The following is a 12504-nucleotide window of genomic DNA, read 5'->3' as shown; positions in this document are numbered from 1 at the left end:
GAGACACATACCTTGCCACAACTTATACACATGTTAAGTGGTGATTGAATAAATTTTTATAAGTATTAATGGTAGTCCCATGTATAAGTGATATAATCCAATCACACATTAATAAATGTGCAAGTTATGACCAAGTATGTGTGACAAAATATGCTTTTAGGGTAGGGATTGGGTTTAATACTCAGTTGTACTAGAACCATCCAAATGATGTGTGTATGCTGTTAGTAGTGTGTCATCATTTGAATGAGTCTAGTGCAACTGGACATTGGTTGCAATCAAAGTCTGTGTTCACACAAGAACCCATCCTTGCTTAGCTTGTCTTAATCAAGTGCCGTTGAGGGCAGGGCATAATTGTCATTGAGAAATCGTAGGACAAAATAAAAATGCCACAGGATAGTCCAAACGAGGATGGTAGCCATTCAAGCTATATAAATTGGGTCCACTCGATGGTGGGAGATGTATTTTTCAAAAGTGGGTCCACTGAAAATCCAAAACCTAAGCTGATCAAAACAGTGCTGGAATATAGTTTAAAATAACAAAAAGACTTTGATCGTTCAAGGGCTATTGAACAATCTCAAAGATCAGAACTACAGGACACTGATACAAACAAAATAAAAGAACTAAAAAAAAAATCGAGGAATTCAGAAGGAACTCATATCCAGACTGACTGGAGATTGAAAATTTATTTCGTGAGATTGGTTCGTGGAGTGTCCATTTTATAATATGTGGGTCTATAAGTGTGTTGTGTGGGGTTAACCAATACATCAGATTCAACGTAGAACTTCATGGTCTCCAAAAAATCACTGCCAAGTTAACCCTAGCCTTGGAACCACGTTTATTAAACCCATTATCAAATGAAATCGTATTGTATATCTCTTTTAGAACATGTACAGATTTTTTATTTCAAAAATAAAAGTAAAAAACCCTCATTTATTCTTTTCCAATAAAAAAAACTAATTAAAAATGATAATTTTTGTAATAAAATTAGAGACACAATAAAAATTCTTAACATTTTTAAATCAACCCATCACTTCACACATGAACCTTATCATAGTTTACAATTAATTTTTTTAATAGTCCATATGTTGGTAGACTACTTTAAAAATTTTATGAAATTGTTGTGAATTTATATTGTTTCATGTAACTGATGGGATTGACGAATTCACCTTCCTTTGATGGGACTGACGAATTCACCTTCCTTGGACGATCTCATCAAATATACTCGTCCATCTTGTCACGACATGGACGAACACAAGAGAGCAATTTATAAGAGCATTCAATACCTTGAATAGTTACCAAACAATTGGCAGATCGTTGGAACCTTATTAAAACCCATATTCATGAGCCCTAAGGCGTTACAAAATTGGCACTAAAGCCACAATTAAGGCCCCCAATGGCTAGGAACCATGAAACTGTATATATACACTCTGATTAGAGACAAACCAGGTACATAGACTAACCCAAAAGTATTCATAGATACTCTGATATTCAGTCCTCTCTTATTTTTCTCTAAAAACTTCTATATACTGACTTTGGCATCGGAGGCGTGGTGGCAGGCACCACACTGGTGACCATCTTAAGGGAGCCTGATAGTTTTTAGACCCCTTAAACAATTGATTAAACCTAGGTAATTAGCCAAGTTGTTACTTAGTCCAATTAAACAAGTCTAAGTTATCACAATATAAAAGATCAAATCATGCAAAGCAGCGGAAAATAAATAAGACAATGATATGATCACCCAGGAAACCAAACCGGTAAAAACCTGGGGAGGATTTGACCTACCTATCCTCAAGGTAAACTTGAATCCACTATCTTGAAAGAATCGAAGTTCATACAATAAGACTTACAAGCCCCCACATTCGACTTCTTATTGCTACCAACCAGTAGAACTTACTGACACGACCATGTGCAAACTCCGAATCCACGGACTCCTTCTTTCTTGGATTCACCACCAGCTACAAGCACACCCGCTTGTGTTTTCTTTAAGCTTTAATGGCAGCAACTAAATTGATCATCAAGGTGTAGATAAATCTTCTCCTTGAAAACCCTAAGTTTGTGTAAAGGAAAACTCTTCTAGATCTCACAAGAGATTTACAAAAACCGCAAATATGAGCCACACTAAAACGTAGATAGGGTTTTCCTTTTATACTTAGGACAAATAAGAAACCCTAAAAACGTTTACAACTAGGGCTGAGTTGGACGAATCTGCAGAAAAGCATTCTGTCCGAGCTTCGATCGATCGAGCCTGTCGTTCAATCGATCGAACCAGGCCAAAAGGCACAATGATTCCTACTTTAACTCGATTCCAACTTTACATTGACACACAACTTTGAGCTAGCTTTAAACACTTCTAAACACATTGTTTTGATCATGGTTTGCCAACAATACACATTAAAGTTCTAAATACATAAAATCCTAAACTTTAGAACCTAACGGAGCCATTGTTCCACATTTGCAGAGACAGTGACGAGGACCCAACTCCATCTAGACGAACTTACAAGATTGACGATTTGCACTTCATCAGTTTAGCGCCGTCTGTGGGAACGACACTTTCACACTTAGGTTTGAAAGCATAGTTTCCAATCAATTCCTAAATTCAGATGGAGTCCAACTAGGACCCTGCAGCTTTAGCCCTGCAAGTCCAGACACTTGCAGCTAGTGTAGAAGAGCTCACTAGACAAAATCAGGAGATGAGGCTACAGCTCCAACAAAAGGAGAATCGGTTAAAGAAGGAGTGACCGTCGAAGGCCGGTCACTCTAGATGAACCAAATTCAGATCTTCTTTGGGAGATGAGAAAAGAAATGGACGAACTAAGAAATGCCATTAAAGGGAAGACAGATCGAAACCTAGATAGGATGGTCAAGATGACAGATTCACCTTTTATAGCGGTGGTCCTGCAATGCCCAGTGCTGTCGAAATTTCGTTTGCCTTAGCTGGAACAATTTGACGGCCTCAAGGACCTCCTAGACCACCTCAACACCTTTAAGACAACACTAGGCCTTCAACAGCCTCCTACCGAAATACTATGTCGTTCTTTCCTCACCGCTCTCAAAGGAGTTGCAAGGGAGTGGTTCACGAAAGGAGTTGCAAAGGAGTGGGCAAGGGAGTGGTTCATGAAGATACTGATATCGTCCATCGATTGCTTCGAGCAATTAGGCAATGCCTTTTTGCAATACTTCGTTGGAGGGCAATGCCTGAAGAGACCAGTAGACCACCTACTTACCATGACAAGGGGAGAAAGAGACCCTGAAGTCGTATGTGAAACACTTCACTCGAGAAACCTTAAAGGTAGATGAAGTTGATGACAAGATACAGTTAACTACCTTTAAAGCTAGATTGAAGTCCAGAGAGTTCGTGGTCTCACTCACGAAAAATCCTCCTAAGACGATGGCGGAAATGCTCTTGAAGGCACATAAGTACATAAACGCAGAAGGTGCCTTAGCCGCAATAAAGGATGAGGAAAAGACCGGTGAAAAAGGAAGGAAGGAGGACAACCGTAGAAGACGGAAAAGGGAACGTCAATATTGTCAGACAAACGATAGGGGTAAAAGGAAGGATGAAAAAGCTCCTCGAATAGTAAAATTCACTCATTTAGTTATGCCTGTAGATAAAATTTTAGCGCAGATTAAAGACGAGCACTATCTCAAATGGCCTAGGCCATTACATTCATCACCCAATGTGTGTGATAAGAAGAAGTATTGTCGTTTCCACAAGGATCACAATCATTACACAGAGGATTACAGAGATTTGAAGGAGCAGATAGAGGAGCTCATACGAAAAGGGAAACTACAGAGATTTGTGAAGAAGGGGGAACACAATAGGTCCAGAGAAAATGACAAGGATAAGCGTGAAGCCTCACCAAGGGACGAGGACCATATGCCTCAACGTCCGCCAAGCGTGATCGGGAAGATAAAGACGATCATAGGCGAGCCATCCATAGGAGGGTCTTTCAAGTCCCTTAAGAAGTCATATCAGAGGCAGGTGAACAGCATCCTCAAGATGCCTTCGATGAAACAAAGACGAACGGGTAGGAACATGTTTTTCTCTGAAAAAGATGCCAGAGAGGTGAAGCAGTCTCATGATGACCTCTTAGTCATAATGTTAACAATAGAAGGGTTCAACACCCGGAGAATCCTCATGGATAATGGTAGCTCTGCAGACATCATCTACCTCTCTGCTTTTCAACAGCTGAAGCTAGATCCAGGAAGGCTGTGCCCATTTGACTCCCCCTTCGTCAACTTCAATGGAGACAGGGTGTATTCCAAAGGCATAATGACACTGACGGTCATAGTGGGGACTCACCCGAGGCAGCTAACTCGTCAATTGGACTTCTTGGTAGTAGACTGTCCCTCATCATACATTGTGATCACCGGGAGGCCCACACTCAACCATTGGAAAGCGGCCACGTCCACTTATTGCTTGAAGGTAAAATTCCCGACAGAAAACGGTGTGGGCGAGGTAAAAGGTGATCAGGTACTAGCTAGGGAATGCTACTAGGTCGTGTTAGTTACAAAAGAAAACCATACGTGGATGATTGAGGAGAAGGAAGAAGATAAAGTGGAAGCCCTAGAGACAGTGGAATTGGTTGAAGGAGAAATAGCTAAGATGACCAGAATAGGGACGACATTAAGCCCAGAGATGAGGACGAGACTCGTCCAGTTCCTTGAAAAGAACTTGGACGTCTTCGCATGGAGTAACGGGGACATGCCAGGTATATCCCCAAAGGTCATCCAACACAGGCTGAATGTGGACCTCGAGAAGAAGCCCGTCCAATAGAGACGATGGGTCTTTGCTCCAGAACGGAATCAAACAATTACAGATGAGGTTAACAAGCTGTTGTCAGCAGGTTTTATTCGGGAAGTCTACTACCCAGATTGGCTCACCAACGTTGTCCTAGTGAAGAAAGCAAATGAAAAATGGAGAATGTGCGTGGATTTCACGGACCTGAACAAACCTTGCTCAAAAGATAGTTTCCCTCTACCAAGGATAGACCAGCTAGTGGATTCCACGACAGGGCATAAACTACTGACGTTCATGGATGCATTCTCGGGATACAATCAGATAAAGATGGCTGAAGAAGACTAGGAGAAAACCACTTTCATCACAAGCCAAAGGCTTTATTGCTATAGGGTAATGCCCTTCGGACTGAAGAATGTAAGAGCAACCTACCAGAAGTTAGTGAATAAAATGTTCAGCTAGCAGATCGGGAGAAATATGGAGGTATATGTGGATGACATGCTAGTCAAGAGTAAGGAAGAGCTTGCTCATCTAGACGACCTCAAAGAAACGTTCGCCACACTCAGACAATACCAGATGAAGTTAAACCCCAGTAAGTGTGCATTTGGAGTAGTCTCGGGGAAGTTCTTGGGGTTTATGGTGTCCCAAAGGTGGATAGAAGCAAACCCAGAGAAGATACGAGCCATACTCGATATGACATTACCATGGACGGTCAAGGAAGTCCAAAAGCTCATAGGAAGGATAGCGACACTTAACAGGTTCGTCTCTAGAGCGACGGACAAATGCTTACTCTTCTTCAAGACACTGAAGCAAGCTTTTGCTGGGACTGACGAGTGTGAAACAGCTTTTTAAAAACTCAAGTGCTACCTAAGCAATCCACCCTTCCTAAGTCCGTCCAAGGAGAGAGAAAACTTGTATTTAGTCACAGCCGTGAGTGCAGCCTTGGTTCAAGAAGAGGATAGGAAACAGCTCCCGGTCTACTATGTTAGCCAAGCTTTCCAAGGGGTAGAAGCCAAGTACCCAAGAATTGAGAAGATTGCATTCGCATTAATAGTAGCTTCACGTAAGCTACAACCCTATTTTCAGGCAAACTTCATCTTGGTAATGATGGACCAACCAATTAAGAACTCCATGAACAAGCTCGAGGCAGCGGGGAGAATGGTCTAATGGGCCATTGAGCTTAGCCAATTTGACATTGAGTACCACCCCAGGACGACTATTAAAGCGTAGGCATTAGTGGACTTCATCGCCGAGTTCACCATCCCAGACGAGGATAGTCTCCTCAACGAAGCAAAATAATGGACGATACAAACTGATGGTTCGTCAAAAGAGGGGAGGAGTAGGGGTCGTCAGCATCACCCCAGACGGGGAAACACTTAAATATGGGGTTCAGCTAAAATTCTCGGCCACTAATAATAAAGCCAAGTACGAAGGAATATTGACAGGGCTAAGGGTCGGAAAAGCACTAGGAGCCAAAAACTTGCTCCTCCAGAGTGATTCTAATCGAACACTACTCAAGATCATCAAAGCTAGGTTGGATGACATTAAGGGAACCTGGTACAAGGAATTGCCCAATGTCTTGTGGGCTTACAAGACTACAACAAGAATCCTAACAGGAGAAACCCCCTTCAGACTCACTTATGGCACCGAAGTAGTAATCTCGGTCGAGGTGGGAATAACCAGCATCAGACGAGAGATGTTCCACGAGGAAAGCAACGACGATCAACTGAAAGTTAACCTGGACTGCTTGGACGAGGTTAAAGATGGAGCTTCTAACAAGATGACAAGGTACCAGCAGAAGATGGCCGAGTACTACAACAAGAGGCGAAGCTCAGAAGACTTGACATAGGGGACCTTGTCCTATGCAAAGTCACCCTGACAACCAAAGACCCTGCCCAAGGGAAACTTGGCCCAAACTGGGAAGTTCCCTATCAGGTCGTCCATTACTCCAGACAAGGCAACTATCACCTAGAGACTTTAGACGAGCAAAGACTTCCACGACCATGGAACATTGAACACTTGAAGAAGTACCATCAATAGATGTAATAGACAATTGTATTCATTTTTGAAAGCAATAAAAGAACTATTTAGCCAATGACTTAATGCAAGCAAACCTAGCAGCTTAAAAGCCAAAAAAAATGGCTAAGTAACAAGATTCTGCCTAGACGAATGTAAGTTACTGATGAAGTCAAAAACAACAAGATCCCTTAAATGGGTGTAAGTCATAAAAAATAGCTAAGTAATAAGATTCCGCCTAGACGGATGTAAGTTACTAATGAAGCCAAAAATGACAAGATCCTTTAAATGGGTGTAAGTCATGAAAAATGGCTAAGTAACAAGATTCCGCCTAGACAGATGTAATTTACTAACGAAGCCAAAAATGACAAGATCGCTTAAATGGGTGTAAGTCATAAAAAACGGCTAAGTAACAAGATTCCGCTTAGACGAATGTAAGTTACTAACGAAGCCATAAAAACAACAAATCCCTTACACGGATGTAAGTCACAAAAAAGAAATTTTGGCTAACAAAGACTCCACCTAGACAGGTGCAAGTTACTGAAGGGTCAATTCCCCTTCAAAACGTCAAGTCACAACAGAAAATTTAACTATGTACAAGGTACCAATGCAAACGAAGCAACTAAGTGGACAAAGCAAGCGGGGATCATGCAAAGATAAGAATACAAGCAAGTAAGTATGTAATCACAAATATAATTAAAGGCCCAAAAATAACAGGCAACCATCATTGTTTCAAAATTAAAATTATAAGCCCATAAATGCTGGGCTAAAAACATTGTTCTTAAATTATAATAAAAATATTTTTTTGGAATTAGAATTTAAAAAAAGGCCCAAAATACACCGAGCACCCAAAACAGAAAACAAAAAGAGAAAAGACAAGTAACAGGTTTAGGCATCTGGAGTTGGGTTACCATTTGCTGGAGGCAAAGGAGCACTCTCGAGAGCATCACCTTCAGGGGCCGTGGACTGGGAGGCCTCGTCAGCAACCATTTCCTTGTCTACTTCCTCAAGATCGAGGTTCTTCAAATCCACTCCAGTAGGGTGCTTGACAAAGTACCTCCTCAGAAGCTCAAAACCTGTGTAATACCAACTGAAGAGCACTGTGTTGTACTCCTCAGTTTGCTGGAAAGCCTCAACGGCCTTCGCAGCAATGGTCTTGAGTTTCTCCTTGGCTGCCAGAAGTTGCTCGTCCTTATCAAGAGTTAGCTGTCGCTCGGTTCTGAGGTCGTCACTCAAGGTCTTGGCCTTTTACTTGATGGTGTTGGCCTTATCCATGGCAATAATTAGGTCTTTCTTCAGTTTGAAGTTCTCTACTTCTAGAGCCTCCATCCTGGACATCACATACGCAACCTTTGCTTCCTAAGTGAGGTACTTCGAGGTGATATAAAGACTCTCCCCTAGCACCTGAAAATAAAATTGAAACCTTCAGGATGATAAGAAAAAAAAAAAAAAAAAAAAAAAAAAAAAAAAGGAGAAAGAAAGGGCTGAAATTGCACAAGTACATTACTTGAACAAGCTTGTGGACATGACGAGTCACAATCTCATTGGAAGGCATACCAGAGAAAACCTTCAAGTCCTCAACAGTGACGACCTCATTTGCCCTTTCCACCACCAGCCCAGCATCATCCCAAACACTGGACGGACGGGAATCAGCCTTCTCTTTTCCTTTGTCGGCCAAGCGTGGTTTCTTCAGGATGGGAGTAGTGATCTCCTCAACCAAAGTGGCCGGAGAAGCTGTCTTCGTCATCTTAGTACCGAGGATAGCTGGAGTGACGGGGGGCCCCTTCCCTACGACGCGCACTATCCTCTTCCCAAGATTGGACAGTGGCTCGTTCTTCTTCAATCTCATTTTCATGTACATGTCTTGGTTAAACTTAGTCGTCATTCCTGCACAAAGAAAACACTTGTTAAATAAAAAAATAAAAAAATAAAAAAAGAAAAAAGAAAAAAGGAAGGAAGAGGAAAGGAGTAGCATGGATAAATTTAACACTTACTCTTTTTTTTTTTTCCTCGATCTCAATATTTCGAAGGACAAAAGCAGATGGCTCTGGACCAAGGCAGTAAAAGGCTAGAGTCTGTGGGTCAACCAAATCGTCAAAATCTTCAATCGTCCCCGCGTACTCGATGGCCTTCTCAACGCGTCTTTTATACCTGCTCTTAAGTTTGGGCTGTCTCTTAACTGCACAAGACGATGGACAGAAGAGTTAGTGACGACAAAATGAACACAAAAAGAATGAGGGTTAAAAGACTAGAAGAAATAACGACACACCTAAGTTCGGGGTTCCCTACCGATGGAGCAACCTAAGGAGATCACCCTAAACCTCGTCAGAGGGAGTCTCCCAGTCATCCCCGAATACAAAAAAGAACCGGGACTTTCAATATCTGAATGACGAAGGTAGATCCCAGAAGATCCTAGTCCTCCTTTCCCATGGCACCAATTCGTAATACTCATGCTCTTTAAACCCCTTCAAATGGTACAGGTAAACGAGCTCGTCCACCCTAATCATGTCTCCATCCATAGCAGCCAGCCATATCTCCATACAGCTGACCACTATCCTCCACGAATTGGGCATAAGTTGCCCAGGAGTAATACCAAAATGTCCTAAAGGCTCCATAATAAATGGGTGGACAGGTAATCTAAGCCCACTTAGGAAAGCAGCTTTGTAGAAGCATACTTCCCCAGGCGAGAAGTGGCAGGCTTGTTCCTCCTCACGAGGAAGACGAGCCCTAACCTTATCAGGGAATTGGAATCTATCCCTAAATCTAGAAAGTGTCTCACTGTCCAAACCACACGCCTCCCCAAGGGCATGGAAAACCCTAACCTCTTGAGGGATGGAGATGGCAGTGTCCCTCCCCCCCAAGGGATCGTCACTAGATCTCACCTCAGACATCGTTCCCTGCCCACTCACTAAACCCCTGAACCAATCAAGTGACTGACTGAATAAGGGAAGCAAATCAGCTAACGCGACGCTCAAGCTACTACGTTCAAAGACAAACCCTCCAACTAAAGGGACAAAGCTGCGGGAAACACCTAAGGAAGCCCCCAAATGAGCAAAAAGAAAGGAAATTGAAGGGCAAGCTGTCCTAACCTCAGAGCTACTAGCCATGGAAAAACTGAGAACAGGGGAAAAGGGAAAATAATCCTAAAAGTCCCCCCCCCCCAAAAAAAAAAAAAACAACAACAACAAAAGCAAAAAATCAGAAATTAAGCACTATTTGTCTATGCCATAGAAAAGCAAAGGAAAAGGAAAAGATAAACATACCTTAAAAGAAGCAACCACAACTCAGCCATAAGAATGCAAAGGTTCAAAGAAAATCGCAAGAGCAAAGTGGAAAAGAAGAAACATAGAACAATGATTGAGAGATTGGGAAAAGTGAAGGGGAAGTGAAAAGAAGGGAAGTTTAAAAACTAAGGCACAAAAAACTGAAATACAGGAGGAAACCCAAGAGTCACACAATTGAAGCATTAAACTCCACTTGTCAGAACCCGCCACGTGGCCATGACGCGTGTGGTGCTGCCACCACACATTAAATGTGGAGCGAAATCCCAAGAGCCATGTCCAGTCGGAAAACCTTTCATCTTTTGATGGTCGTCATGACACGTCACGACGACCATAGAACACGAGGGGCAGCTAATGGGACTGACGAATTTAACTTCCATGGACGATCTCATCAAATATACTCGTCCACCTTATCATGACACAAACAAACACAAGAGAGCCATTAATAAGAGCATTCAATACCTTGGACAATTATCAAATAGTTGGTAGACCGTTGGAATCTCATAAAAACCCATATTCATAAGCCCTAAGACTTTACAAAAAGGGCACTAAAGCCACAATGAAGGCCCCCAACGGCTAGGAACCATGAAGCTGTATATATACACTCTGATCAGAGACAAACCAGGTACATAGACTCACCCAAAAGTATTCATAGATACTCTAATATTCAGTCCTCTCTTATTTTTCTCTAAAAACTTCTATATACTGACTTTGACATCGGAGGTGTGGTGGCAGGCACCACACCGGTGACCATCTTAAGGGAGCCATTGTTCCACTTTGCAAAGACAGTGATGAGGACCCAGCTCTATCTAGACGAACTTACAAGATTGACGATTTGCACTTCATCAGTAACCATTCTATTTTCTATTGTACTTAATTTTAGTCGGGATACAATGATTCTATAATTCTGTTCAAAGAACTTATCGGGCGTGAATACCTCTAATTAATACTCCATTTTCTTGATGATCCATTTGTGAAATAATTCAAGGCTCATATATAGTTTATACATATTCTTGGTCATTTTCTAATCATTATTAGTGTGCATTTGGATTGGAATAGAAAATTAAAATTATTTTACTATTCAGCTTATTTTTGCTACTATTCATAGACGCCACTGCACTTTTTGGTACTATTCATGGGACTTATTGTACTATTTCAACCAACTTTTACTTTTATCTACTATACTTTCAACAATAAGTTTTCAGTTTCAGCAAAATAAATGGTATCCAAACACACCCTTAGCTATATTTCTTAATTTATCGATCAGGCTGCAACAATAATTGTTAACTTTGCACCTCGCTTACTGAAAATCCAGGGCTAATTAAACCTGGCCAGAAATCAACAAAAAAAAGTTTTCAATAATGTTGACAAAAGAAGTCTCATTTCATAATAAATAGAAGTTTGATGCCGATTTCAACCAAATCAATTGAAAAAAGAATAGTAGAAAACTATTCCTATGTCTAGGTAGGCACCTGTGGAACATGGTGAGCACAAGCATCATCGGAAACATCATCCAGAAGGTCATTATGTACAAATGAAAACGTAATCGGATAACCTTAATTGGTACTCATTAGATTATAAAAAAAATATATATATGTTAGATATGTTTCTGTGGAGGTACAGTGACGAATCCCCAAAGCATATCTGGCATGAGTTACAAAAAACCTTTAAAATAAGAACGAGCGCCACACGAGGCCAGGGAATCAAATATATTTATTTGAATTAGGAGCAGTCAGGCATGGGTTAGTCTTAGCTATGGCATGGGAATTAGGCTTTAAACATGTCAAATTAGAAATTGATTCTCAAGTAGTTGTACTACATTGGCTAACAACAGAAGATGTTTTGGCATTAGAAATTGTACTTTTGGTTTGTGATTGCAGGAACTTGTTGAGATTAGACCATTCATCCTCAACACGTATACCGTGAGGCCAATAGAGTAGCAAACGACCTAGCAAAAAAGAGAAAAAAGCAGTCAAGAAGTGTGGTTGAATTTGAGACATACCCATCTTTTGTGTACTATAACTTTGTATGAGATGTAATGAAATTGGGTACTTTTAGAGAGTGCTATCATGTACTAAAAGCTCTTTTATATGTAAATAAAATTCCCATCTCCCCCCACCCACCCCCCCCCCCCCCCCAACACCCCCAAAAAAAACCCACCCCCCCATATATATATATATATATATATATCTTCGTTCTTTAATAATTTGTGGTATTAGTAACTTAATTTAGGTCTGTTTTTGACTTGCATTAACAACTTTAAGCAAAAATATAAAAAATATATATATTTTTTATCTTTTGAATACATCTCTTATATATAATTTTTAATCTAGAATATATCTAGGTGGAGTTTGGATAGTGTTTTCAATGCTTGCATTGCGCATTTGCGTCTATCAGTGGGTTCCGTGCACTGTTCATGAGACCCACAAACATCTTTTTTCAGCAAAATTTTCATTAAAAATGGGTCTC

General features: G+C 41.0%; 1 protein-coding gene across 1 annotated transcript; it reads left to right on the top strand.

Annotated features, from left to right (window-relative positions):
- Positions 1–3388: 3388 nt before the first annotated feature.
- Positions 3389–4498, top strand: LOC115962337. Its single transcript, XM_031081254.1, has one exon. The coding sequence runs from the start codon at positions 3389–3391 to the stop codon at positions 4496–4498; it is 1110 nt and encodes a 369-aa protein (XP_030937114.1).
- Positions 4499–12504: the final 8006 nt, after the last annotated feature.

The sequence above is a fragment of the Quercus lobata genome, chromosome 2 (assembly GCF_001633185.2).
Source record: "Quercus lobata isolate SW786 chromosome 2, ValleyOak3.0 Primary Assembly, whole genome shotgun sequence".
Classification (NCBI taxonomy): domain Eukaryota; kingdom Viridiplantae; phylum Streptophyta; class Magnoliopsida; order Fagales; family Fagaceae; genus Quercus; species Quercus lobata.
The sequence above is the reverse complement of the archived record's forward strand: the minus strand, read 5'-3'. Positions and strand labels throughout refer to the sequence as shown.

Excerpts from the sequence above, each read along its gene's own strand:
- LOC115962337 (XM_031081254.1), top strand. The coding sequence starts at position 3,389 with ATGGCGGAAATGCTCTTGAAGGCACATAAGTACATAAACGCAGAAGGT.